The 27,582-nt window shown below is 41.0% G+C and overlaps 1 protein-coding gene across 2 annotated transcripts in view; it reads right to left on the bottom strand.

Annotated features, from left to right (window-relative positions):
* The window catches only part of LOC126187614 (transcription initiation factor TFIID subunit 1), a 230,779-nt gene that overhangs the window by 189,704 nt on the left and 13,493 nt on the right, over window positions 1–27,582 (bottom strand). For both annotated transcript variants that reach the window (XM_049928806.1, XM_049928807.1), the window contains exon 2: window positions 17,831–18,177. In XM_049928806.1, the coding sequence (XP_049784763.1) occupies window positions 17,831–18,177 (347 nt within the window). The remainder of the gene's footprint in view (window positions 1–17,830; window positions 18,178–27,582) is intronic.

The raw sequence follows: 27,582 nt of genomic DNA, 5'->3' as shown, positions 1-27,582 counted from the left end.
ATTAGTTGCGATTTCCACCTGCAACGACTTTCCTGGGCTGAAAACCGTAAATTTTCAATCTTTTGTTACCCTTCAAGCTATAATAACTCAGATTATTCAATGGAAATGACAGGTAAAATCAAGTGAACTTTGAGGCTTAATTCCGTGCACACCAGGAAGTAACTCGTCGATCACAGAGTTGCCAAACATACGTTGCCTTGTTGCCAAATCTCAGTTACAGTACCAGCAGGAAGAAGACGAACCGATGTGATACTACAGCGGTCTGGGAAGTGACCATAGCTGGTGTCTCCAAGTCGCGGCTGCTACGGCCTGGAATACGTAATGCGTCTAATTCGCTTTCTATAACTAGGTTTAGGGACTGGAGCGTAGTTACTAATAATACTCAGAACTGACTGCAAACTGAGCATCATAAATCAGTAACTCATATTGTTGTTTTTATGTTAAGTGCACTCAAAACTAAGAAAGTCATTCACAGGCGTTTTCGTGCCTCGCCGATAGTCGAGCACAACATACAAATAAAAATAAAAAAGAATATGTGTGTGTGTGTGTGTGTGTGTGTGTGTGTGTGAGAGAGAGAGAGAGAGAGACAGAGAGAGAGAGAGAGAGAAATAAAAAGCAATGAGAGAGAGTGTAAAAAATTGTTGTAAAGAAATTGAATCATGGTATTTAAAGAAATCTTTCATTAAAATGTCACGTTCCACATCATTACGAAATGTCGTATTCATGATCTATGGAACAAGAGTTAATCTAATGTAATCTAATCTAATCTAATCACATCATATTGATGATTAGCCATGAAGAGTCATGAATTACCGAAATTTTTGCCAATACCAGTAACCAAATCTAAACTTGAAAATAAAAGACGACAATTTTTGTAATAAACCGTGACTCCTATCAAGACCCTTTCATCCCTGTTATCTAACCACTAAAGATGTCTGATATACCTCCATTCTGAAGTAACAAAGTGTGCATGCATTTAAAGATGAAGTGCATGATGTGAAGTTCTGTGACGGAGATACGAACCCAACACGTAATCCGATTGTTAACCAAGAAAAATCAAATGTTACGTATCGGTTTTTCTTACGAGCCGCTAGGTGTCTGAATCTAAAATAAGGATACAAACTTTTGTGCCTAAGCGACAATCAAACTGCACACCTACCGTGCATCCACGAATATAGCTTAAGTATCAGTTGCTTACTCATGAACAGTAAGATGTGTGCGTGTTTGACCAGAAATAACGACACCTGTTGCGATTGTTGGCAACACATGAACAGACATTGAAATTGCGCGTTAATTTTCACTAGCAGGTGGGTGTGCACTTGATGAAGCTAGAAATGAAATTATGAATATTTTTGTACTGGATCAGGTTTCAGACCCACATACTTACCCTTGGAGGAGACCTAGATAAGATTGCAGTCTTGGGAAAAGGAACGAAATGACTGAACTATACTGTTCCGAGAGATTCAGATCCTCGAAAGAGGAGATACGAATTCGAATCACAGTCCAGCACCAAATTTTTAAACGTCTCTAGTTCAATCAAGTGCAAGTAAAATAAGAGCTCTGTCCCTTTAAATGGCTATCGGTTCATCAAATAAAATAAAATTTTCTAATGTAAGTAAGCTTACTGGCGACTGTGTTTCTTTTTACCATGACTTCCGCTGTGTCATTTCCCAACGTAAACCGGCTCTGCCCAGTTGGTAATGAAGGAACGTGATGTTTAATGCGGATTCTGGATTATAACGTCTTTCTCTTGAGGTTACCAGAGGTAAAATAAATCTGTTTGTGCCTCTTAAAAGTAAATGCCTGAACCCACGCATTGCACCTGTGATAGCTCGTTCCACCAGACCATTGTGGCCACATTACCCAGCCCCAGGTGTGTGCTGTAACGGATTATGTGCTTAGCTTACAAAATTAGTCACGGAGGAAGAAATGCGAGTCTATTTAATGGTCAAGTAGAAGCAAGCTTCTGACGCAGAGATTATGCTATTCTCATGTCAACAGGATGTAAAGACTCTTCTAGGCATCATAGGCTGGATGTGAAGCCATTTTGATTTTTCACAAATTCGGCAAATTTCTTAGTTCGAGAAAATCCACTGTGAAGTGTGAAGTTGCCGGATAATTCGATTATTACTGTTATTATTAATATCATTTTATTCATACTGCTGCTGTAACACAAGTGCTTGAACATCATTTAGTGCCTTTTGGTCACTATAGAAGTAGTTTCCCAAGAACAGGTTCTTTCCCTGTCTACGGAATCCTTTTCATGTGAATATCAAACTCCAGCAATTACTCGTAGATTACATTAAAACTAAAGTAATTGACGAAGTCGTTACTTGGTAACAAAAACGCACTCCCTTTCTTCATTTACTTTCGCCTAGAAATGGCTATCGAGTACTGACAAACCAAAAGGCAAGAGATCTTACTGCCTTCCGATATACGTTGCTGTTAGTTCTTCCACATGATTTGGTCGACATGACCTGTTTCAAGTAGTGTATGACAGACAGTGTTTTAGAAAATCTATTGTTTCCCTTTGCAATAAACAGAAGTATTTTCATTCTAAGCTGTCCAAGTACAAAATTTTCGCAATATTAGTGCAAATTTAATATTCGCTTCTATAATGTATAAAAGTATTTCACAGTCGCAAAACTCGCATCCGAAACGTTGACCTTACACTTAGTCGCTGACCATAAATTCTAGCTCAGAGTGACACCAGTTTAAATAACCTAATGTAGCGAAGACTGTTTGCCAGTGCTCTTTCTCACCGGAAAATACGCAATTGACTCATTTGGCTCCATAAGTACACTGTAACAGTAATTTCTGTGCGAAATTTGTCAGTAAGCTTTCGCCTTCCAACCGGCAAAATACGGAAGAGTACGGCCGGTAAACAATTCACAAACCACGATTTAGTGCCGATAAGACGATTTCGTTAAACATTGTCGAAGCTGAGGGAATTTAGTTTCTGCTTAAATCGTCTTAAGCAGCAACGTTCACAGATATCTCAAATAGGAAAAAGCTGAATATCCAGGTACGAAGGTTGTAAAACAAACTTCCCACAGTTTGTGTCAGGTTGATCTTTTCGTCTGATAACACTGCTTAAGTATTTTGTCTAAGAGGTATCACACGTAGTATCCCTGTAGCTGTGGGAATCATTGGTTGAAAACGAGTTTAACACCAATGGGTACAGTGCTGCTATATTTTCAAAATTATTATCAACCTAAGTCTGAGTTCATCCACAAACTGAGGCGTATTTATAATATTGAAGCTAGACTGTGTATCCTTGTCTTTCTTGAGTGGTCATTGGAAGGCGTTTACACACACGTATACAATACTATGAATACTTCGAACGCTATGGTTAACGTTGCTCTCATAAACTACTTTTTTTTTTAATTCTTCTGGGTCTTTAGCGTGCAATATGTGTTGTAGATACAGTCTCAGACCAAAAAATTGACTGCCGAGTCGTTCACGTAAGGTGGACAATACAGTCATGCTCCTCTCAGAATTCTATGTCTGGCAATATGCTCGATCTAGCAACATGTAGACTGCGGCACTTCCCAGAGGAAGTCTTGACTCCAGTCTTAGTACATTACTCTTGACTACGAGCGTAGTCTTTAGGTTAAACGCGAGACCAGCTAATATGATATTGTAGATTCGCTTGAATTACACTCATAGCTTCAGCACCGAGAGGAAAGGGGCGATAAAAATTTTGTCGATATGTGCTTTCGGTCGCCAGACGTCATATTAGCTGGTCTCGCGTTTTAACTCAAGACTACGGTCGTGTTCCATCAGCGGTATGAATAAAATGATATTAATAATAACAGTAATAATCGAATTATCCGGCAACTTCACACTTCACAGTGGATTTTCTCGAACTAAGAAATTTGCCGAATTTGTGAAAAATCAAAATGGCTTCACATCCAGCCTATGATGCCTAGAAGAGTCTTTACATCCTGCTGACATGAGAATAGCATAATCTCTGCGTCAGAAGCTTGCTTCTACTTGACCATTTAATAGACTCGCATTTTTTCCACCGTGACTAATTTTGTAAGCTAAGCACATAATCCGTTACAGCACACTCCTGGGGCTGGGTAATGTGGCCACAATGGTCTGGTGGAACGAGCTATCACAGATGCAATGCGTGGGTTCAGGCATTTACTTTTAAGAGGCACAAACAGATTTATTTTACCTCTGGTAACCTCAAGAAAAAGACGTTATAATCCAGAATCCCCATTAAACATCACGTTCCTTCATTACCAACTGGGCAGAGCTGGTTTACGTTGGGAAATGACACAGCGGAAGTCATGGTAAAAAGAAACACAGTCGCCAGTAAGCTTACTTACATTAGAAAATTTTATTTTATTTGATGAACCGATAGCCATTTAAAGCGACAGGGCTCTTATTTTACTTGCGCTTGATTGAACTAGAGACGTTTAAAAATTTGGTGCTGGACTGTGATTCGAATTCGTATCTCCTCTTTCGAGGATCTGAATCTCTCGGAACAGTATAGTTCAGTCATTTCGTTCCTTTCCCAAGACTGCAATCTTCTCTAAGTCTCCTCCAAAGGTAAGTATGTGGGTCTGAAACCTGATCCAGTACAAAAATATACATAATTTCATTTCTAGCTTCATCAAGTGCACACCCACCTGCTAGTGAAAATTAACGCGCAATTTCAATGTCTGTTCATGTGTTGCCATCAATCGCAACAGGTGTCGTTATTTCTGGTCAAACACGCACACATCTTACTGTTCATGAGTAAGCAACTGATACTTAAGCTATATTCGTGGATGCACGGTAGGTGTGCAGTTTGATTGTCGCTTAGGCACAAAAGTTTGTATCCTTATTTTAGATTCAGACACCTAGCGGCTCGTAAGAAAAACCGATACGTAACATTTGATTTTTCTTAGTTAACAATCGGATTACGTGTTGGGTTCGTATCTCCGTCACAGAACTTCACATCATGCACTTCATCTTTAAATGCATGCACACTTTGTTACTTCAGAATGGAGGTATATCAGACATCTTTCGTGGTTAGATAACAGGGATGAAAGGGTCTTGATAGGAGTCACGGTTTATTACAAAAATTGTCGTCTTTTATTTTCAAGTTTAGATTTGGTTACTGGTATTGGCAAAAATTTCGGTAATTCATGACTCTTCATGGCTAATCATCAATATGATGTGATTAGATTAGATTAGATTACATTAGATTAACTCTTGTTCCATAGATCATGAATACGACATTTCGTAATGATGTGGAACGTGTCATTTTAATGAAAGATTTCTTTAAATACCATGATTCAATTTCTTTACAACAATTTTTTACACTCTCTCTCATTGCTTTTTATTTCTCTCTCTCTCTCTCTCTCTCTCTCTCTCTCTCTCTCTCTCTCTCTCTCTCTCTCTCACACATTCTTTTTTATTTTTATTTGTATGTTGTGCTCGACTATCGGCGAGGCACGAAACCGCCTGTGAATGATTTTCTTAATTTTGAGTGCACTTACGAAAGAAATATAAAAACAACAATGAGAGTTACTGATTTATGATGCTCAGTTTGCAGTCAGTTCTGAGTATTATTAGTAACTACGCTCCAGTCCCTAAACCTAGTTACAGAAAGCGAATCAGACGCATTACGTATTCCAGGCCGTAGCAGCCGCGACTTGGAGACACCAGCTATGGTCACTTCCCAGACCGCTGTAGTATCACATCGGTTCGTCTTCTTCCTGCTGGTACTGTAACTGAGATTTGGCAACAAGGCAACGTATGTTTGGCAACTCTGTGATCGACGAGTTACTTCCTGGTGTGCACGGAATTAAGCCTCAAAGTTCACTTGATTTTACCTGTCATTTCCATTGAATAATCTGAGTTATTATAGCTTGAAGGGTAACAAAAGATTGAAAATTTACGGTTTTCAGCCCAGGAAAGTCGTTGCAGGTGGAAATCGCAACTAATCTCGACCTTTAAATAGCGGTTTACGAGTTCTAGTTACTATTGCCATCGTAATAGGAAGCTGAGACCCATACCTCCTCGCCAGCTCTGTGGTAACGTGCTGACCTGTGAAACAGCGTCTGTTGCGGTTCGCGGTTTCAGTCTCACTGACTGAAACGTTTTTATCCCTTCTGTGAAAGAGCTACAAGCAGTCAGATCAAACATCAATAAGGAAATCGCAAGAAAATGCTTTCAGTTCATAGTGCAATGTTGAAAAACTTACAATGCTGCACAACAGGTAACGCCTCTTTCCGCTGCTGACAAGCGAATTTTGGGTTTCTAGGAATACGTAACTATATTTATGAAATGCCACATTTGCATACCTCTTGAGTATGACACAGCATACCAATTAAACACAGACCCAATCAAAATCTAAGTGAGTAGTATTTTACTAATTCGTGTCGATAGAGGCATGCTTGTGTACAGATACTTTCGTCGTAAGGTTATCATGGTTAGTTTTATTTCATTTCTTATAATACAGTGCACAATTTTCGTAAGGTTTCCTTTAGTGTTGTTAAAACAATAGTAAACATGAGAGAGAAATTAATCCTCAACGATATATGCGAATTCTCTGATGTTACCATTGACAGTCTGACAATGCACATGCAGTTTATTGATTACATGCATGTAGAAAATTTGTTCTTAGTTAAAGCTGTCAATCAAAGTTTGAAGAAGAATAAAATATCACTACCACACGACGGCTAATGTAGAAAATACTTTTCTGACATATTATGGCACGATGCGCTCTCCCTGCACATCTTCGAGATGCATCTGCTGCCTGCTGTCTATTAAACCTGAATAGAACAAAATGTCACAGAAGTTAGTCCTTTTTCCACATGCGACTACTTTGGGTTGAGAAGTGAAGGGAATTATGTTCAAAGTTCCATTAGATTGATAACTTCAGCAGAGAGCAGAATTGCGTTTTAAAAAATGTAGCACTGAATGTATTCGAACTCGCGACATCTTATCTATGCTACAAGCTGACACGTAGCTACAACAGCTCCAGAGCTCGGCAACTATTCCTCCAGAACTTTTGGATTCCACAGCACTGTGAGATTATGCATATGGCCAGGTCTTGACTTCTGAGAGACAAACAGTTACAGCGTTTCTTTTGGACTGAACGACGTTTTCTAGTAACAGATAGCGCAATAGAATAGCTCAAGTGGAAAGGAACACTTCCTATTTAAACTTCTGCATCCTACAATGTTGGCAGTTGTGTGTAGGTGGCAGTAACGTGATTTTATTTCTGTGATTACAAAATAGTCGAATGTGTGCACTGGGTAGCCGAGGCAGCTAGTTCATGGTGATTCGGTCAACAAAGTAAATGAATTTACTGAACATGCTGCAAATTACTACAGGGAGCCTGTGTGTCAGAATTCTCATCCAGTGTGGCGCAACTGCGTGACGATAGAAAAATGATTCGCAGAGAAGAGTATTTCGTGGTCTGTTGGACGGATGGTAGGTTGTTATACCTATGGTCTGGGTTCGATTCCCACTTCTGTCAATGATTTTAGATAGGGAGAGACAGATTCCATTCTCTCCTGGCTACACCAAGTGAAGGAGATATAATGGCTGCGTGGTGTGAAAATTCACATTAAAGATGATATTCCTTCTTTACCAAGTAGACGGTAGGTTGAACCACAATAAAGTCTGGAGTGGCGACATGTAGAAACTCTATCACCAGTAACCTTTCTTATACTAGTTATTTATTTCAAGTGACGACACAAACGCTATGTATGGTCACAGGACACTTATTCCATCTTTTATTTGAGCTTCTGTATGTCAATAAAATTGGTTCTGAACTGGGAATGCAACTCAGACCGCCCTTAACGCGGATTTTGATCCCTTCGTGGCAATACAGCTCGGCTACAATTTGTTGTTTGTTCAAAACTGCAGATTCCTCAACACCTTCACATATTTTGCGTGAATGGGATCGAATCCTGGCCCGGCACTAAAGATTTAATTATGTATTATCAAGCTCTAGCATGAGAACACCTATCTGCTGGTGGATAATAATCTTGATTTTTAATGTATTTTCATTCGCTGTCAACACTAACGATATCTGACGTTTTTAACTCCAAGTGAGACACAGAACTATTTGTGAGATGACTGTAAGTTAAAGATGCTATTCTGAGCAGCTGGTGGAGAAAAATTCGGTAGCTGACGTCTCTTTGTATGTAGTGAACAACGATATGTGTGGGGCTCTATTCCCAGTGAGCGCTGAACACTTCATCATATTATTTCAGTTCAAACATGCTCACATGTCACTGCTGATGCAACAAACCCATATTTAACGTTAGTTTTCTCTAGAATATAACAGCGATCGGTGCCGGGTTGGAGTCCTGGGAAGGAAAAAATTAATGTTTCGTCTCGTCATTTCAGTTAAAACATCTAGTTACTGCCGCGAAATTCCGATATGTCACATTTGACTGTGCTTCGATAGCAATCCGATTAGGTTCCGGGTTCGAATCCGTGTCCAACACACAGCTTTACCTCACGGCATTTCAAGTAAGTTACTTGTGAAGAAGCAATATTTAACATCTCTCGTAGTTCGTTAACAGGGACAATAGAGGCTGGGTTGGAATTCGTGTCTGTTAAAAATGTTTGCGTTATGCAATTTAAAGTTGATATTTGCTAACTGATACTGTCTAAAATCGAGGTATATCACTCTCTGTATGCCTAATCAGGAATGACTGTTAGTTTCCGTCAGTCACGAAATCTTTGCTTAGTCTGCATGAGCTGGGTTTGAATCCATATGCAGAACAAGACGGTTCGTCGTGTCATTTAATGTTCATACATATTCTCAACTAGCTGCTCGTGAATAACTTAAATTTTTAATGTCATTTTGTGTTAAATAGTTCAAATGGTTCAAATGGCTCTGAGCACTATGAGACTTAACTTCTAAGGTCATCAGTCCCCTAGAACTTAGAACTACTTAAACCTAACTAACCTAAGGACATCACACACATCCATGCCTGAGGCAGGATTCGAACCTGCGACCGTAGCGGTCACGCGGTTCCAGACTGAAGCGCCTAGAACCGCACGGCCACATCGGCCGGCCCCCACCATCTGGTATCAATGCATTACCTTATAATCCATTATATATAATCCTTTTCATAGTACACTTGATATTATAGATGAGTAGGACACAAGACAGGACATAGATAATGTCCGTTTGACGTCAACGGTGTGTAACATTTTACTTTTTTTGAATAGGACAATGTTCCTCTCCAATAATTTTTAGATTAGTTACAATAAGCTTACGCTGCAAGAGAATTCACTTGTATTTTTCAATATGTTTTCTGTTGTCGGTTTGAAGGCCTTCCATAACATCGGCAACGTAGTGCAACTCCACCAAGAGCTGTCTGGAGTAGGGTGGAGATAGCAATGTGAAAGTTGCGAGCTGTCGAAGACGATCTTCATATTCCTAATGCGATTAGGACATCGTATACTCTTGACGACGTTTAGCACCTGTGCGGTCAGTCACCCAATTTCAGATTTCATTTTGAGTAATCCTGCTAAATTCCCAAAATATTGTCTTTTTATATTGATGAGTAATACGGATAGTCGTCACGTTCATGTGCCGTCTACAACGCAAATTTAATGTTACTATCCTAGGAACTAACCTGCAATACGTTTTGTATTTCATAATCGGAACTATCTGCATTAACCGTCATCAGAGCAATGTCAGAGAACAGAATGCAGCAGTGCCTACTTGAGGACCTGCTTGAGTCGTGTTCTAAGGAAAGGGTAGTTACTGGTTCACATTATATTACACTAGCGAGAAGTACCGACTTTTCCTTTTCTCTGCAAACATCCAGAACTAAATTCAGTAACTAAATGCTAAGAATATATTTGCATTGTGCCAACTCAAAGATCAATAGATATGGATATAGATACAGATTTTTATATTTAAAGCCATTCTCGTTCTGCGTTGGAATAAACATCATTCATTATTTGCTTGTTCTTGTTACGATTGTTATTGTCATTCTCTCACTCGCAAGAGTCTTATGCTGATGCTGTATGAATAAATTATGCCATTGGATACAAAACGGTTTAGTTTTGAGACCTAACCCACGAGGGGGGAAGGCACAGTGGTCTGCTTCAGGAATTCCAAGCAATAAAACACAAAAAACAACCCAGGAAGGGTTCGAACAGCTACTTTCACGCAGAGACATGCATTTGGAATCTGTTCATCGTTACGGGGTCAAACAAGAGGGTAACATTACTGAAACAATGATCGGGCTACTTAGTATATAATAGAGCATACAGATTTCAAGGAAGAAACGTATGAAGACGCAGACTTCCTCGTTATCAATATGTGCGGCATATCTTTCGTGTTAACGAAAGTAAATTCCCGCTTTACCTCTTCTTACGTGTCAAATGAAATGAATGCCATGAGGAATAGAATATTTGTTGACTGCGTCTCTTCTTGCTTCCATCCTTACCAACATATTTCATCATTCTCGTGGTAATCATGACATTCTATGTGCATGCTGCAAACGATTGCAAGTGGACAAATTCGACATCGAGGTGCAAAGCGTTTGGTATCTTACATTATATTCAATTCGAATAAGCTTCCGGTGTATTTTTACTTCGTTTGTATTTTTAGATGATTATGAACGTTATGGAAATTTATCTCACATGCTTTATGTTGAATGAGAAACATTGAATGACCCGTTTTGCTTTCCCTACGTTGAAATGATATAATGTCGGCGTCAACAGCCTTCTTCCACGCCGGAAGCTGAAACTTGTATCATTCTGGATTAATGATAATTGAATGTCTCATATGTATACATAGCCCACAAGGCGACGTCAGAAACCATCAGGGGAGAACGCCGCATAAAAACCAAACGTGCGCGCGCGTCTCCACTCTGAAGAACCGTATCGGAGAATCACGGCAAGCATTTCGCTGAAGAGCTGCCTCGTCAGAGAGCCGAGAAATGGCAGCGTCGTAGCAAGTATTTGTCAACACTCTGATAGTGCATTTACTTCCGGGTGTAGGTCGGCGTTACCTCGCTAAATTCACTTGACATTCGTTTTCCACATCGAAGATTCGTACGATATAATCCACTGCAAGATGACACAATTAGAAAGTATATTTAATTTCTGGACTCCAAGAACGGCGTTCTTCACATAAGTAACACCTGTTTGTGTGTGCATTCGGGAGGACGACGGTACAATCCCGCGCCCGGCCATCCTGATTTAGGTTTTCAATGATTTCCCTAAATCGCTTCAGGCAAATGCCGGGATGGTTCCTTAGGAAGGGCACAGCCGATTTCCTTCCCCATCCTTCCCTAATCCGAGATTGTGCTCCGTCTCTAATGACATCGTTGTCGACGGGACGTTAAAACAGTAATCTCCACCTCCTCTGTTTGTGTGTTTAAGGTTGCGTTTTGAGGCTCAGGCAACATCGCAGTGACTATAGTCCGCCTCTGGCCGCCAGTGTGTCGTTAGCTCAGAGGTTCCCTTGTGCGTTGCAGTGCTTGTACTATAAGTTCGAATCACGGTAGAAGCCGCTGACTACAACCTTTTATTTTCCATTTTAATTAATGGAGTTGCAAACTGCTAGTAAAAATTTCTTATGCGAAATCTGAAGAATGCCTTTAAACATCAATCTTCGTCCGATTTCGACTTAGTAAATTAAGTTAATATCATGGATTTCTGCTTTGCAAATTCCAAGGTGCTTCACTGTAAAATAGGTAATGAAAAGATTCAAACCGACTGTCAACGGTATAAATTTGAGCTTTGCTCGTCATATAGGTCTAACATGTCAGAAGGTTGTTTATGAAGTGCACATGTTTATTAATATAGTTCCCATCTTCTAAATTTTTGCAATAGCATTTAACTGTAGACGTTTTCTAACACCGGCGTTAGCAATTCCTTTCCGTTCTCTGAAACCATCAAAACGACAAATTTTTCTGGTTTAAATCTGATGACCTTAACTATCACTTCCGATCAACAATAAATACTTCATGAACCCATACATGGAACTCCAAATGTGCAGTGTGCCTGCACTGCTACAGAGCATGCATTGCAAGGTATTCACACAGTTTATCACATAGACTTACCATAAGAAATGAAACAAGAACTGTAATACACTTTACACCACAGACGCTCACTCTGGCTTGACGAAAACATCCAAACATTGACCAAAAGTTGCACAAATAATTAAGTTTGAAAGGAAAAGAAACGAGGTATGAAGCATTTATAAATTCATCGAATGTAGTGAGGTGGTTTAATTTCGTCCCAGTCTATAAAATTAATTTCGGGCCATACTCAGCTCTTGCCGATTACCCGCCTACTAATCAGGGCGTCTGTCTCCGTTGCTTTTGAGCGTGAATGGAAATAGTAGAAATTTTCTGTGGAGCAACATTTAATAATAAAGCGTTTTAAATCATCAAAAGCGATGAGCGGTAGCAGGCGCTTTCGATAAAAAACGGGGGAGTGCAGCGCCGCTGCTGTCGCCACGGCCGCTGCCAGTAGCCAGCAAATGGATCCCGGAGCTTTGCCGCATACGGCGTCCAGAGGAGGACAGTCTGCAGGTAATCTGCCGCAAAATCGTTACTAGATAAAATTTTGATATCGGTGTGTCACAAAGCGAAATAGATTGAATCTGCGCTACCATTACATTCACGTCTTCAGCATTCAGACAGAAGAGGCTATAAAAATATTTTATGCCAGCTGCTATCGATCCACTGACATTATGAACAGAAACAACGCACACTACCGCTAGACCACAGGCGTAATCAACCTAGAGTCTCTCTATCTTGGGACAAGTTTTCCTCCAGGAAGTGCCGCAGTCTACAGTGTTGCCAGATTGTGCAGATAACCGCACTTAGAGAATTAGCGAGTTGGCCGGTTTTTTTGTCCCATGTCGCGATCGGCGCGGACTTAGCCTCTGAAGCGGCCGGCCGCCGGTCGAATTTTATGTCAAAGAGTGTACCTTGAAAATTCGATCTTTTAAAGGGGCATGTGGCCACAAAAGACCCACGTATAGAGAGTATGGAGGATACCAGTCCCCCAGCAGGTGTTGTAGGTTTTCTCAAAATTGAAAAACATGTTCAGTCTGGGATTTCAGCAGAAAACAATTCATGACATGGGTAGACAAAGTGACGAGGTGGTCAACTGCAGAACGACACACTCGAAATCCATGCTTTACAGTGGTTAGTAAATCGTGACAATCGAGCGACCATACCAGCCGGGCATGAATCATACATTCCATCACCATGCAAACACAGTTGGTGAGAGAAATGGGGTGGTAGCTAGAAGGAAGGCGATTGTCCTTACAGGGCTTAGGTAAGGGTATGACAGTGGCTTCAGACAGCGTCTGGGAAACCTGCCCTCTGCCCAGATGCAGTTGTACGTATGAAGCAGAAAGGGCTTGTCCACAAAAGAAATATGTTGAAACATCTGAATGAGAATATTGTTTGGTCCTGGAGCAGAGGATTGGGATGAAGTTAGTTTGTTTTGTTTTAGGGCAAAAAAACAAAGGGGGTCATACGTGCCCAAGTCAAAACTATAGAACACGAAGACAGAGAGGAGTTGAAAAATGACTATACATCAATCCCAATTGACATAAGAGAAGACAGTTAAAAGACAGGGACGTGGAGAAAGGGATACAAAAGACACCATACAGAAACTGAGGTCCAAAACTAAAATTTAAATGGCCTACTCCATATTGCTTTGACGGATAACAAATAAAACACGGTCAACAGCCTGCGCGTCCATTTGCTAAAACGACTGATAACTCAGACAGCAAACACAAACGGGAACGTAAACAGTTAAAAAATGTGCATTCCATCAGGAAATGGCGGACAGTTAAAACTTGGGTGCAATGTGTACAAAGTGGTGTTGGGAGTGCCACTATCAAATCACATTGGCTAAAAAGGCAGTGCCCAACACGTAATCTAGTTAAAGTAACCTCTTCCCGGTGGGAGGGCCGAAAAGAGGTCGACCAAGCCGCTGGAATAGGCTTATTCCTGCAATGGGAGGACTACTGGTGACGCCAAAGGAACACCACCTCCCGACAGATGGCATGGCAGCACAGATATCATTGGAGGGAATATAGGAACTTGTGGGCTGAGGTACAAGGACTGCAGCCTTGGCAGCAGCCTCGTTTCCTGGCAGACAGACATGACTAGAAACCCACATAAACATCACAGTGCCTCCACCAAGAGCGAGCAAGTTTTCCTGGACCTTTTGCATTAATGTAGGGAAGGTGTACAGCACACATACAATTTGAAGGGCGCCGAGAGAGTCTGAGCGGAGGACACAATTGAAAAGCCTGTGTTGCCGGATGTACTGCATGGCCTGATACAGAGTGAAGAAATCGGCTGTAAATTCTGAGCAGTGTGCCAAAAGCTAATATCGAGAGACGTGGGTGCCAGTGACGAAGGCACACCTAGCAGCACGATCAGTCCAAGAGCCATCAGTATACACAAAGGTACCATCACAAAGTTCAATGCGAAGGTCGTGAAACTGAAGGTGATAGAGTGAGTCTGGAGTAGTGCCCTTTGGAATAGAATGAAGGCCAAGGTTAACACAGGCCCCTTCATGAAGCCAATATGGTGAAGGGTTTACACCCACCAGGAAAGTTGCAGGTAGAGTGAAGGTAAGCCACCGGAGACAGTGCTGAAAGCAAACTCCAGGAGGTAACAGAGAAGTGGGACGCACCCCATACTGGTGATCAAACGAATCATCGAAGGAAGAGGCATAAGATGGGTGCCCACGCATAGCAGACAAACGGCAAGCGTACTTGCTGAGGAGAAAGTCAAGGCTGTAGGACAGTGGTAGTTCAGCAGCTTCAGCATACAGACTCTCGACCGGGCTAATGTAAAAGGCACCAGTGGCCAAACAGATGCCACGATGGTGGACAGTGTTGAGACGGCATAAGAAGAATAGACCTACAGATGCATAAACAAAGCACCCTTAGTTTAGTTTCAAATGGACAAGGAACCGGTACTAAAGATGAGGGTGGTTCAATCTGCACCTCAGGAAGAACCATTGAGGGCACGTAGGACATTGAGGGATCATGTACAGTGGGCTGCCAGGTAAGACACATGGGAGGACCAACAGAGTTTCCTATCAAGCATGAACCCCAGGAATTTCATTGTTTCAATGAACAGAAGAGCAACAGGTCCACGATGTAAAGATGGTGAGAGAAGCCAATTGCACTGCCAGAAAGTCATACAGACGATTTTGTCAGTGGAAAAACGGAAGTCACTGTTGATGCTCCACAAGTAAAGACAATCAGGACATTGCTGCAGACGCTGCTCAGTGACACAGGTCCGTGGAGAATTGCAATAGATGGCAAATTCATCAACAAAAAGGGAGCCAGAGATGCCGGGCAGTTGACAGGCCACGAAACGGTTAATGGCGATAGCAAAGAGGATGACGCTCAGGACAGAACCCTGAGGCACACTGGTTTCCTGGACAAAGGTGTCTGACAAGGCAGAACATATACACACCTTGAAAATTTCATCTTCTAAAATTTCCTGAAGGAAACAGGGCAGGCGGCCATGGAATACCAAGTGTAAAGAGTACGGAGGATACCAGTTCTCCAGCAGGAGTCGTAGGCCTTTCCCAAATCAAAAAACACAGCCACAGTCTGGGATTTCTGCAGAAAACCATTCACGATATGGGTGGACAAAGTAACGAGATGGTCAACTGCTGAATGTGACACCCAAAATTTACACTGTGCAGTCAATAAATTGCGAGACTCAGGCCACCATGAATCATATGTTTCATCACCTTGCAAACACAGCTGGTAAGAGAAATGGGGTGGTAGCTAGAAGGAAAGTGATTGTCTTTACTGGGCTTAGGTGCGGGTATGACAGAGGTTCCACGCCAGCATCTGGGAAACATGCCCTATGCCCAGATGTGGTTGTACGTATGAAGCAGAAAGTACTTGCCCACAAAAGAAATGTGCTGCAGCATCTGAATGAGAACATCATTTGGCCCTGGGGCAGAGTATTGGGATGAAGTGAGAGCACAAGGTAGCTCCCTCATAGTAAAGGTGGTATTGTAGCACTCATGATTCTGAGAAAAGAAGGGTATTTCCCGAGCCTCCTCCACTTGTTTCTAATTGAGGAAGGCAAGGTGATAGTGGGAGGAGCTTGAAATGTTTGTAAAATGGCAGCTCTAGGTGCTGGAGATGGCAATAGGATCCACTATGACATCGACTGCTACTGTCAGGCCGGAAACTGGGGAATGGATCTCAGTCTCAGAGAGCCATTGGAGGTTGGCCCACACGAGGAGGGAGTGGAACTGTTAAAAGAACAGTAAATGAAATCCAGCTAGCTTTTTTGGTATTCCGAAGAATGCAAAGACATTGTGCATGCAACTGTTTATAATGAATGCTGTCTGCCATCATAGGATGACTGTTAAAAATGCAGAGAGCACATCTCCATGTGCGAATTGCATCGCAGCACGCATGAGTTCATCAATGGACCAGGACATGGTGTGGTAAAGAGAAAGTGAAAGGAATGCAATGTTCTGCAGAAGTAAGGATAACGTTTGTAGGAGTCAGCAGTCAGATGGGTCGCTTGAGTACATGTCAGAGAGAACGGACCACTCGAGACAATGGGCGAGCTGGGCAATGCAGAAGGATAGGTCCAAACGGGAATATGTGTGCACGGAGGCTAAAATGAACGTGGGTGCTCCGTGTTAAGGCAGAGGAGGTTAAGTTGACTGAGAAGGTCAGGCAAGAGGTCACCGCTCGAACAGGTTCTGGGACATTCCCAAAGGGAATGGTGCACATTAAAGTCACCGAGTAGCGGAAAGGGGGCGAGGTAGCTGCCCAATAAGCTGGAAGAAGTCTGTTCTGGTGACACTGAATGATGGAGGTACGTAAATGGTACAAACGGAAAAGGTCAAGTGAGGAAGGAAAAGAAGAACTGCAACAGCTTGGAGATGGGTTGACTATTAACATTATCCTGTGTCAGCAGCATGACTCCCCCATAGGATGGAATGCCGTCATAATGGACTGGGAAGAAATGCAAGAGTTCAAAGCGATTGTGAGAACACAATTTTGTTTCCTGGAGGTAGAGAATAAATGGACGCTGCAGTTATAAGAGCAGCTGTAAATCCTCTTTGTTTGATCAAAGGACACGAATGCCACGAACGTTCCATTGAAAGAGAGTCATAATGAGGAATGGGGAGGAGGGAAAAATGATGGGATGTCACCTCAGAGGCTGTCAAGTGCCAGCCTTCAAAGACTCACTGCTACAGGGCACAGAGGCTGGAGGATCTTGCATCATGAGATCTTCAGAGGCATCGACATTCTCTCTTCATCGATCTGCAGAGTCCAGGGCAGAAAAATGGTTGGCTTTGCACACCAGTGATGCGGTGGTCAGCCAGGCGAGGGTGTCACGTGGCGACATTGTCAAAGAGGATCTCTCAGTCAGAGAAAGAGAAGACCAATTGCCTTTGTTTGACTTCGTGGAGCCTTCCCAATTGGTAGAGGAAGTGTCAGATGTTTGTTGGCTGGAGGAACATAGGAAGTCTTTGTGGGACTAGTCCTGTCCTTTTTGGTCTACCAATTGTGTATCATGTGATTTTGTCCCTTGAGGTGAGAATTTGATGGGCTTGTTGCACAACTGGATGAGGAGATGGCGATACTATTATGACACTGGGTGAAATCACAACTACAGTGCTGAATTTGACGTCGCATGTTTGCAGGGCCATGTCCTTTATGGGGGGAGATATAGCAAGAACAGTATTGCAGTGTCACTTTATTGTGAAAATGGGTAAATTTTACTAAAACAAAATTTTTCATTACATTTTATATCCTGGATTTAGCGGCATAAAATCTCATAGTAAAGTGCTTCCAAAATTATACAAAGCTCACCTTATCCACACGGAAATCTGGGAATAGTTCAGTGACATCAACATCTGCATACTTTGATGGCAGCATGGCAGCTAATGGAGTTTCAAGTTTGCGTTTTCTTGCTTCAGCTTCTGCTGCAGCTCTCTCCGCAGCAGTTGCATCCTTGCCTAAAACCGGCATTGCTGGTGGAGGCATCAACTGAGTATCTGACTTAAGTCCTGTCCCTTCATCATCAGCATCATAGTCAGTACTGTCATCTACCTTCCCTGCCTGCTGCTGTAGAACCGAGTTTGCCTCCGCAAGCTCTTCTTCCGCAAGTTCCGTAATATCAGAATAATCAACTGCAGATGGTGATTTGACTGCATAATCTGAAACAGAGTAGTAGTTATTTAAACAAGGAAGGAAAAAAGTGACAGAAATTAAGAACTGAAAGTTTTACAGGTACAAAGGGATCTATGAATTATGATTATGTTGTACATAATGTGACAATAATATTTCACCTGAAAAATCTATTTAAGTTTCAGAAAAAAAACTATGCAACTACTAATGATATGAATATAATAGAAGGAAACATTCCACAAACATACACACAAAATTCTAGCCTTCACAACCAACGGTTGCCTCGTCAGGAAAGAGGGAAGGAGAGGGAAAGACGAAAGGGTTTGACATATATGTCTGCTTGTGTCTGTATATGTGTGGATGGATATGTGTGTGTGTGTGTGTGTGTGTGTGAGTGTATACCCGTCCTTTTTTCCCCCTAAGGTAAGTCTTCCCGCTCCCGGGATTGGAATGACTCCTTACCCTCTCCCTTAAAACCCAAATCCTTTCGTCTTTCCCTCTCCTTCCCTCTTTCCTGACGAGGCAACCGTTGGTTGCGAAAGCTAGAATTTTGTGTGTATGTTTGTGTTTGTTTGTGTGTCTATCGACGTACCAGCGCTTTCGTTTGGTAAGTCACATCATCTTTGTTTTTAGATATATGCAACTACTAATTTAGATAAAGAAAACTGGACCAGTTACTTATTTTTTGATGCTTAACATAACACATTTCAAGAACTGTTTCTAATTTTCAAGTGCATTTGCGTATTTGCTTACATCAATATATTTAGTGATAATGATGTAAGCTGAATAAATGAATTAAAATTTGTGCCATAGTCAGGACTTGCACCTGGGTATCCTTGCTTACTAGGCAGGAATGCTGACCGTTACACCACCGTACCACTATGGCTAACATTGCTGCATGGCTAACCAAATCCAATGCTCTCCCCAGCATAAACTTAAATTCATATCTTCAGCTTATTATTCCCCTAAATTACCTGAGGTACATGATTTCTCCATTATGTCCAATGCTGCAGTGCTATTCCAATGGCAGAGGGCCCTGCCGATAGTCACGATTTAGGTGGAAAATAAGTTGAAGATATGAACTGAAGTTTGAGTTGGGGAGGGCATTGGACTTGGGTAGTCTGTGCAGCAATGTTAGCCATAGTGCTATGGTGGTGTAATGTTCAGCATTTCTGCCTGGTAAGCAAGGAGACCCAGGTTCAAGTCTGGGCTGTGGCACGAATTTTAATTCATTCATTCAGCTTACATCATTATCGTAGATAAAGGCGAGACTTAAATGTCTGAAGGAAAATTTAATTATAAGAAATTTGGTGCTGTTTGCATGTGTGATTTTTTGCCTCTCTTGCGTCTTTTTGAAGTTTGGGCAAAATGAATCTTTGACATTTTTTAATACTAATGTTAGCATTTGTCTGATTTTCCAACTGCAGTCTAACCTCAAAAAGGTGCAAGGGAGGCACCGAACATACTCATGTAAACAAATGTACTTGAAAATGAGGATAAATTCTCAAAATGCACTGTACTAAGCATAAAAAAATAAGTAACTGGTGCAGTTTTCACTATCTAAATCATGAAGGGCAGTTGCAGACTTCCTTAAAACATCAAATATGATGAACAAAATTATGCAACTACTGTTACCTATAGAGTTCTTAAAATTTCATTTTAAGTAAATAGAAAGGAATGTCTGGCCTGATAGATATGTGGAAACATTCTATCCAAATGAGACTTAACTATTTCTTGTTGCTTCAGGATACTTTTGTGAATGTTACCATATACTTCTCAATCACACAAGAGACCATTAAGTGATAAGATGGTGCAAGGAAATGAATAATGTTTAATTTGATAGACAGCCCATGTAAGAAATTCCAAGGTGAAAAACAAAGCATCTGAACATCATGAATAAAAAGTAGAGTGATTCATGAAGTGTGCCACCATATCAATATCTTCATCAATCCACAAAGTACTGAGATGATCCAACAGTCTTTGGTGCTACACCCAGAATTTTGATGTTTGTTATTGCCTTAGCATTGTCATAATACAGCATGTGTCTTGTCAACAAATAACAGACTGTCTCAGTTACACACAGTTTTAGTTTGAATGTAGCTTCCTAACAGCTGGACCTGTCAGTATGGGTCAGGGAGCATGAGCACCTGACAGGTGGTGTATTTGTTCTACTAGGAAATTGTCATACATTGTTCTAGTCTGCTGATCAATTGTCAGTGGCTGATTAGGTGCAAATGAAATGTGATCTTGTTTTGAGAACCCAATTGCAGGGCTCAGAAGCTAAGGGATAAAAGCTACTTTTTCTTAACTTTGACATAAAATACTATGAAGTTGAAAGCGATACATGAAAGTTATTCAGTAACAGTAAAAGATTACAGTATTGTATTAAGGTACCAGTACATTTCTCCTTATGAAAAAAGGGTGAGCTAGAACATTTTTCAAGCTATACAAAGGCCTAATGTCATTTTTATTATTTTGCCATAAGGATCCTGTAGTGGAAAAGTAATATTTGTTCAAAGTTGGTTGTACCAATAAAAGATTATTACATGATAAATTCTAGAAGTCTGCTTTATTGTTATGATCCCATTTTTCAGACAATCACATTTTTAGGCCACTCTTAACATTTTTACCATGAAAATTAAACAATGGAATATCCAGGATGTAATGTAACAATATTATGAAAAGGATAGTTGCTACTCAACATATAGCAGAGATGCCGAGTCACAAATAGCCACAACAAAAAGACAGTCAGATTGTGAGCCAGAAAAGCCTTTCGTGTGTGTGTGTGTGTGTGTGTGTGTGTGTTGCATTTGCTCGAGTGTGAGTAAGAGAGCATGTCTGTTGTCTATTTTTGACAAAAGCCTTGTTGGCCAAAAGCTAACATTCTGATAGTCTTTTTGTTGTGCCTTTCTGTGACGCAGCATCTCAGCTATATGATGAGCAGCAACTACTCTTTTCATAATATTGTTACTATGAAAACTGTCATCTTATGTGTGGCTCAGTCTTTGTCACTGTCCATTATATCACAGAATCAGAATCTTCTGATTCCACATTTGTGGAAAACATCCTACAAACCATATTCAGTCTGCCTGGTGTACCAGACCAATGGTTTTTAATCCTCTGTGCATATTCAATCTGTTCCTGGTTGACCTCTCTACCTCAAAACTGAGCATGCTGTACTTTACTCTATAACAGCAGGTCAAAACCTATGGATGTTTTGTGATTGAGTGTTATGTAAAATCTAACAGCTGCACATATTCACTGCATGGCTCAGTCCTGGTCACTGTTTTCAACTAGTGCTTCAATATTTCTCTCAGAAAGACCTCGTTTCTGTCACAAGCAGTTCTTGCTCTGCTTTGCCTTCATTCTCTGTGAAATGCTAATGAATTTCTTCCTGATTCACTATCATGCTTTACATCATCCATGAACAAATGGTGTCTGGGTGGTATACAGCAGCCTGTCAGTCTTGCATTTAGCAAATAGTCAGTATTGATTGAATCATTGTACAAATGATCCAGCTCAACACTGCTGGAGAACAAAATTGTTCAATACATGACCTTCGTAAAAATCCAAATCTTTGACAAAAGTCATTTTGAAGCACATGATGAAAGGAGTGACCTTATTTAATTGGATTCTTCTTATCGAATGCCATGTAATAGCATTTCCTCCACAATCAGACTGAATAGAAGCTATTGTCACAGCACTTATGATGCATATACCTTTGTAGTCAGCCTGGCTTTTTTTGACACTGAATTTTTTTGCAAAATCTTTTCACTGCTTGTAGCCAAATACCAGGCATATTCACATGGTTCTTGTTTCATTAGCATTTTTCATTTAAGCCAAAATCTGCTCACATTAACTGAAAGTTTGCTCAGGCTACAGGACATTACTGTGAGCTGACTCGATACATGCTAATAAACAATACAAAATCAGTGATTGACAATGTTTACATTCAGATTCTGTCTGAAGTTAGAATAAGTAGCGAGTTTGTTTGCTAGCTGTGGAAAATGTTTATGAATTTTTAAAAAACAAAAGTGAATTTCTTACAATTCCCTATAAGCTAAACATTTGTGGAAAACATCCTACAAACCATATTCAGTCTGCCCGGTGTACCAGACCAATGGTTTTTAATCCTCTGTGCATATTCAATCTGTTCCTGGTTGACCTCTCTACCTCAAAACTGAGCATGCTGTACCTTACTCTATAACAGCAGGTCAAAACCTATGGATGTTTTGTGATTGAGTGTTATGTAAAATCTAACTGCTGCACATATTCACTGCAGTAATGTGATTAATGTAAATAAATGTTTTAAACTGCTTTTTGTTTGATGATGCACGGCAACAATAACCTAGCAATTATCTCAAGCACTTCAGTGTATACAGGGTCTTACAAAAAGGTATGGCCAAACTTCCAGGAAACATTCCTCACACACAAAGAAAGAAAATATGTTATGTGGACATGTGTCCGGAAACGCTTACTTTCCATGTTAGAGCTCATTTTATTACTTCTCTTCAAATCACATTAATCATGGAATGGAAACACACAGCAGCAGAACGTACCAGCATGACTTCAAACACTTTGTTACAGGAAATGTTCAAAATGTCCTCCGTCACATGGAATCCCTGATGCGCTGATGCAGCCCTGGAGAATGGCGTATTGTATCACAGCCGTCCACAATACGAGCACGAAGAGTCTCTACATTTGGTACCGGGACTGCATAGACAAGAGCTTTCAAATGCCCCATAAATGAAAGTCAAGAGGGTTGAGGTCAGGAGAGTATGGAGGCCATGGAATTGGTCCGCCTCTACCAATCCATCGGTCACCGAATCTGTTGTTGAGAAGCGTACGAACACTTCGAGTGAAATGTGCAGGAGCTCCATCATGCATGAACCACATGTTGTGTCGTACTTGTAAAGAAACATGTTGTAGCAGCACAGGTAGAGTATCCCGTATGAAATCATGATAATGTGCTCCATTGACCATAGGTGGAAGAACATGGGGCCCAATCAAGACATCACCAACAATGCCTGCCCAAACGTTCACAGAAAATCTGAGTTGATGACGTGATTGCACAATTGCGTGCGGATTCTCGTCAGCCCACAAATGTTGATTGTGAAAATTTACAATTTGATCACGTTGGAATGAAGCCTCATCCGTAAAGAGAACATTTGCACTGAAATGAGGATTGACACATTGTTGGATGAACCATTTGCAGAAGTGTACCCGTGGAGGCCAATCAGCTGCTGATAGTGCCTGCACACGCTGTACATGGTACGGAAACAACTGGTCCTCCTGTAGCACTCTCCATACAGTGACGTGGTAAACGTTACCTTGTACAGCAGCAACTTCTCTGACGCTGACATTACAGTTATCGTCAACTGCACAAAGAATTGCCTCGTCCATTGCAGGTGTCCTCGTCGTTCTAGGTCTTCCCCAGTCGCGAGTCATAGGCTGGAATGTTCCGTGCTCCCTAAGACGCTGATCAATTGCTTTGAACGTCTTCCTGTCGGGACACCTTCGCTCTGGAAATCTGTCTCGATACAAACGTACCGCGCCACAGCTATTGCCCCGTGCTAATCAAATGGGCATCTGCCAACTCCGCATTTGTAAACATTGCACTGACTGCAAAACCACGTTCGTGATGAACACTAACCTGTTGATGCTACGTACTGATGTGCTTGATGCTAGTACTGTAGAGCAATGAGTCGCATGTCAACACAAGCACTGAAGTCAACATTACCTCCCTTCAATTGGACCAACTGGTGGTGAATCAAGAAAGTACAGTACATACTGACGAAACTAAAATGAGCTCTAACATGGAAATTAAGCATTTCCAGACACATGTCCACATAACATCTTTTCTTTATTTGTGTGTGAGGAATGTTTCCTGAAAGTTTGGCTGTAACTTTTTGTAACACCCTGTATACACTAATGTGTTTGTGAGAAATTTTTTACTATCTCTTATTTGAAAATATTTTTCAAATTTTTTAGTTTTTTCACATCCATGAGAGCAATTTCATTTAGGATCTATGGGAGGAATATTGGAATATATTTTCCTTTCTTTTTTGTAAATGTCTTTTGACTTTTTGACTTTGGCCCAGGAGGGTGGCCATTATGTTCTACATCCTTGAAGATTTCATGACTATAGGTTTATATAATTAATTGTAAATCTAATGTTATTATGATGAAAATACTGACATTCTTAATATGAGACATATGTGGGAAATGACCTCATACACTCTTCAACAACTCCGAGTTTGCTTTCAAGTATTTTGTTTTGACATCGCATGTCTCCTATGCTAGTTTGTATGTGATGTTGTGGTTTCATCAATGCACACACCATGGCACCTGCCGCCAAGTGGCTGCAGGTTACACGTCATACAGCCTACAGCTTGCCATTCCCTGCTCATCCGCTGCACTGCCTTGCTGAACAGCACAGGTGCAGCCCATGCACATAGCTGCCTCCACGGTAATGTAGCAACATCCACCTGGCGAACCCACATCAAACAGCTGCATGACAGCACTGCACCAATCACACTGTGCCATGCCGTCGTAGATTCACTGACAGAATGCATATTGCTAAACTGACAGGGTTTTATAAGAGAGTGCAGCACCTGACTCAGCAGTCCCATCTTGGACTTCACAGCTGCTGACACCTCAACCATTTAGTTTGGCCTAATCTGGCCTTATCTACCACACCTGGTAATGGACAATTCCAGGATTTCTTCTACTCGGCATTCACTCAAGCCATCAGATCCATCCATTGCTGCCCAATGTCCTGATGATAGTGATAGCTCAGTTATTAAAATGTTTTATTACTCTGTTCTTCTGCCTTCACTTGTAGAGGAATAAACCTCATTGATTACTCATGCCTTCTCTTATCTGCTGCTCCATCGGTCATGGATACAACACATATTCCACTGTACTGCTTTAGCAGGAACTCTTTGCAGTTTTAATGTCACTGTTTCATTATTTTTGCTGTGTTTTCTTGCTGCTGTAATTCCTTTTCTGTGTTTTAATTGTTTCAGTTCAACAAAATCTGCTTGAAAAAAAATCTGCAAGTTCCAAGACACACAGTCATTACAATTACATCAGCAGATGTGGTTGCAACACTTCATATGTCTTGTTTTTTTTTTTTTTTTTTTTCTTTTCAAGTTCACTGTAGGGTTATCCAGCATTTTCAGTTTCTTCACAACATAACATTTATATCTACAACGGTTCAAAACAAGTTTTCTTCCTCTGGTGTTTGTCAGAAACCGAATCAACCTCAGCTGAAACGCAAGTGTCCTCAGATGACGATTAGCACTTCATCAACTGGAAAGAGCTAGAGTTCAAGAAATGTAGTTTATCGTCACTAGGATCAGTGTCAATATGTGTTGGACTGTAGTATCTGTATTGGTAATATCTGCTATAGTGCCACAGAGCAACAGCAAGTGATCAGAATATAATACATAATATACAGTCTCATTTGCACACTACAATTTACTGACAACCTGTGTCAGATGCCAGTTTCAATCAGTTTCAGATCAAGTTTCAAACAGCGCTGAAGCTATCACTATCACACAGAGATGTAACAAAATCTCTGTGATAAGTGTCGTGTAACATCGTTAAGAGTCTTAGAACAATATTAGCTACATGAGCTTCATAAGAGAACAAGAAAGGAATTCTTACAAGACCCATAATTAGTAACACTCATGCACCTACCTACCAGCTGGGAAATGCGAGTATCTGTAACATAGTCTCAGTGGATATGTAAGGAAATGCAAACACTACATTTACAGCTCTACTCAATTTGTACACTGTGACTGCAGGCTACAGATATTATGCTTGCTTTGATGTGGTCTCCTTCTTTACAAGAGTCCAACTTCCTGAATCCCTGGAACTAACCGCAGAAAAGTTTGACTATTGTTTCGCTTAACTTTTTAGGAACATTCTCATGTCAACTTATTCAATTTTGATGGAAAATATTATGAGCAGTATGATGGCCTAGCAATGGGAAGAGTCTGTTATCACTTATTGTGGTGAACCTATACACGGAACAGTTTGAAGCAATTGTATTTGAATTTTGAAAGTTCAAACACACATTTTTCTATCAATATGTGGACAATGCCTCTGTGGCATGGCCACATGGAATGGAAACAACTGAAGGGTTTCTGGAGCATTTAAACTCTGTCCAGCCTCATATAAAATTTGTGCTGGAACTATAAAAACATGCTCAGCTACGTTTTCTTGAAGTGTTAGTTAACAGGAGAACGGCTGGATCCTTGTATCACAGTGTATATAAAAAGCCCATGCACATTGACCTTTATCGCCATGCCTGAAGCTATCACCATCTCACAAAAGACGTGGTGCTAAATACTCTGTTCCATACAGTTCAATGCAGCAGACAATGAGAGCCTTGCTGAAGAGTTCTGAAGGAAAGGGTACTCAGATTCACAAACTGAGTGAGCATTGCAGTCAAAAGCACGAACACCTCCAGACGAGGCTGGAGTGAGAAAGAAAAAAAGAAAGAAGCCAAGAATTGCTCATCTATCTTATGCTGGTGGAATCTCCGGAAAGATTGGTAGACTCCTATGAAAACATCATACCCAGTTTAGTTCTGCTCCAGAGATGAAAGCCAGGTGTGTATCGTGTTCCATGCAAAAGTGTGGTAGACTACTCGAACAGCCGATGGGGGGTGCAAGGAACATAACAACATACCTGACTAAAACAGCCAAGAAAATCAGCTATCAACCAAGCACTCCCTGGAATACAATCGTGATATGGAATACGACAAGGCCAGTATTCGTGTGCAAATGTCAAGTCTTTGGAACAGTGCAATTAAGGAGCCTATCGGAAAAAAGATTTTGGGAAAACAAATAAAAAGCGATGGCAGCTTCAATTCAAATAGGGCTTGGGGTCCAGCAGTCAATGCATGAAGATTTAGCCAGTCATCTCAATCACTACAGCTAGAAAATGCTGATAGACTGTACATTTTACAGAATAACACTGTGTACTCTAAAAACAAATGAACATCAAAGGGTTACCGGGTACCAGGAGTTGAACTCGGCTGTAAACCACCGACAATACTTCACACACTGGTTGGAGTGCAGGTACTGGGTACACATAACAACACACTAAGGACAGTCCCACTTGTTCATAGAACACAATATTGATTTTTAACCTTGACTAGTCTTGCAGTACTGTTTTACGTAAGCGTTATATTTCTGGTGTTCAACAGGGACACTTGGAAGACACACTACTCCAGAAGATGCTCTCATGGCATGTACTTACACACTTACACACTGACAGCATTTCACATGGGCTACACCCCATGCAACCCATTTCCCATAAAGTACAAAGGACAGACTTGCTGCAACCTTAATAAGGTATTGCATATGCTGGAAAAGTAAAAAGTAAAAAGTAAAATATAGATGCCCTCAACTGACTTACCC

Source organism: Schistocerca cancellata, chromosome 5, assembly GCF_023864275.1.
Source record: "Schistocerca cancellata isolate TAMUIC-IGC-003103 chromosome 5, iqSchCanc2.1, whole genome shotgun sequence".
In the NCBI taxonomy this organism is placed as follows: Eukaryota; Metazoa; Arthropoda; class Insecta; order Orthoptera; family Acrididae; genus Schistocerca; species Schistocerca cancellata.
The sequence above is the reverse complement of the archived record's forward strand: the minus strand, read 5'-3'. Positions and strand labels throughout refer to the sequence as shown.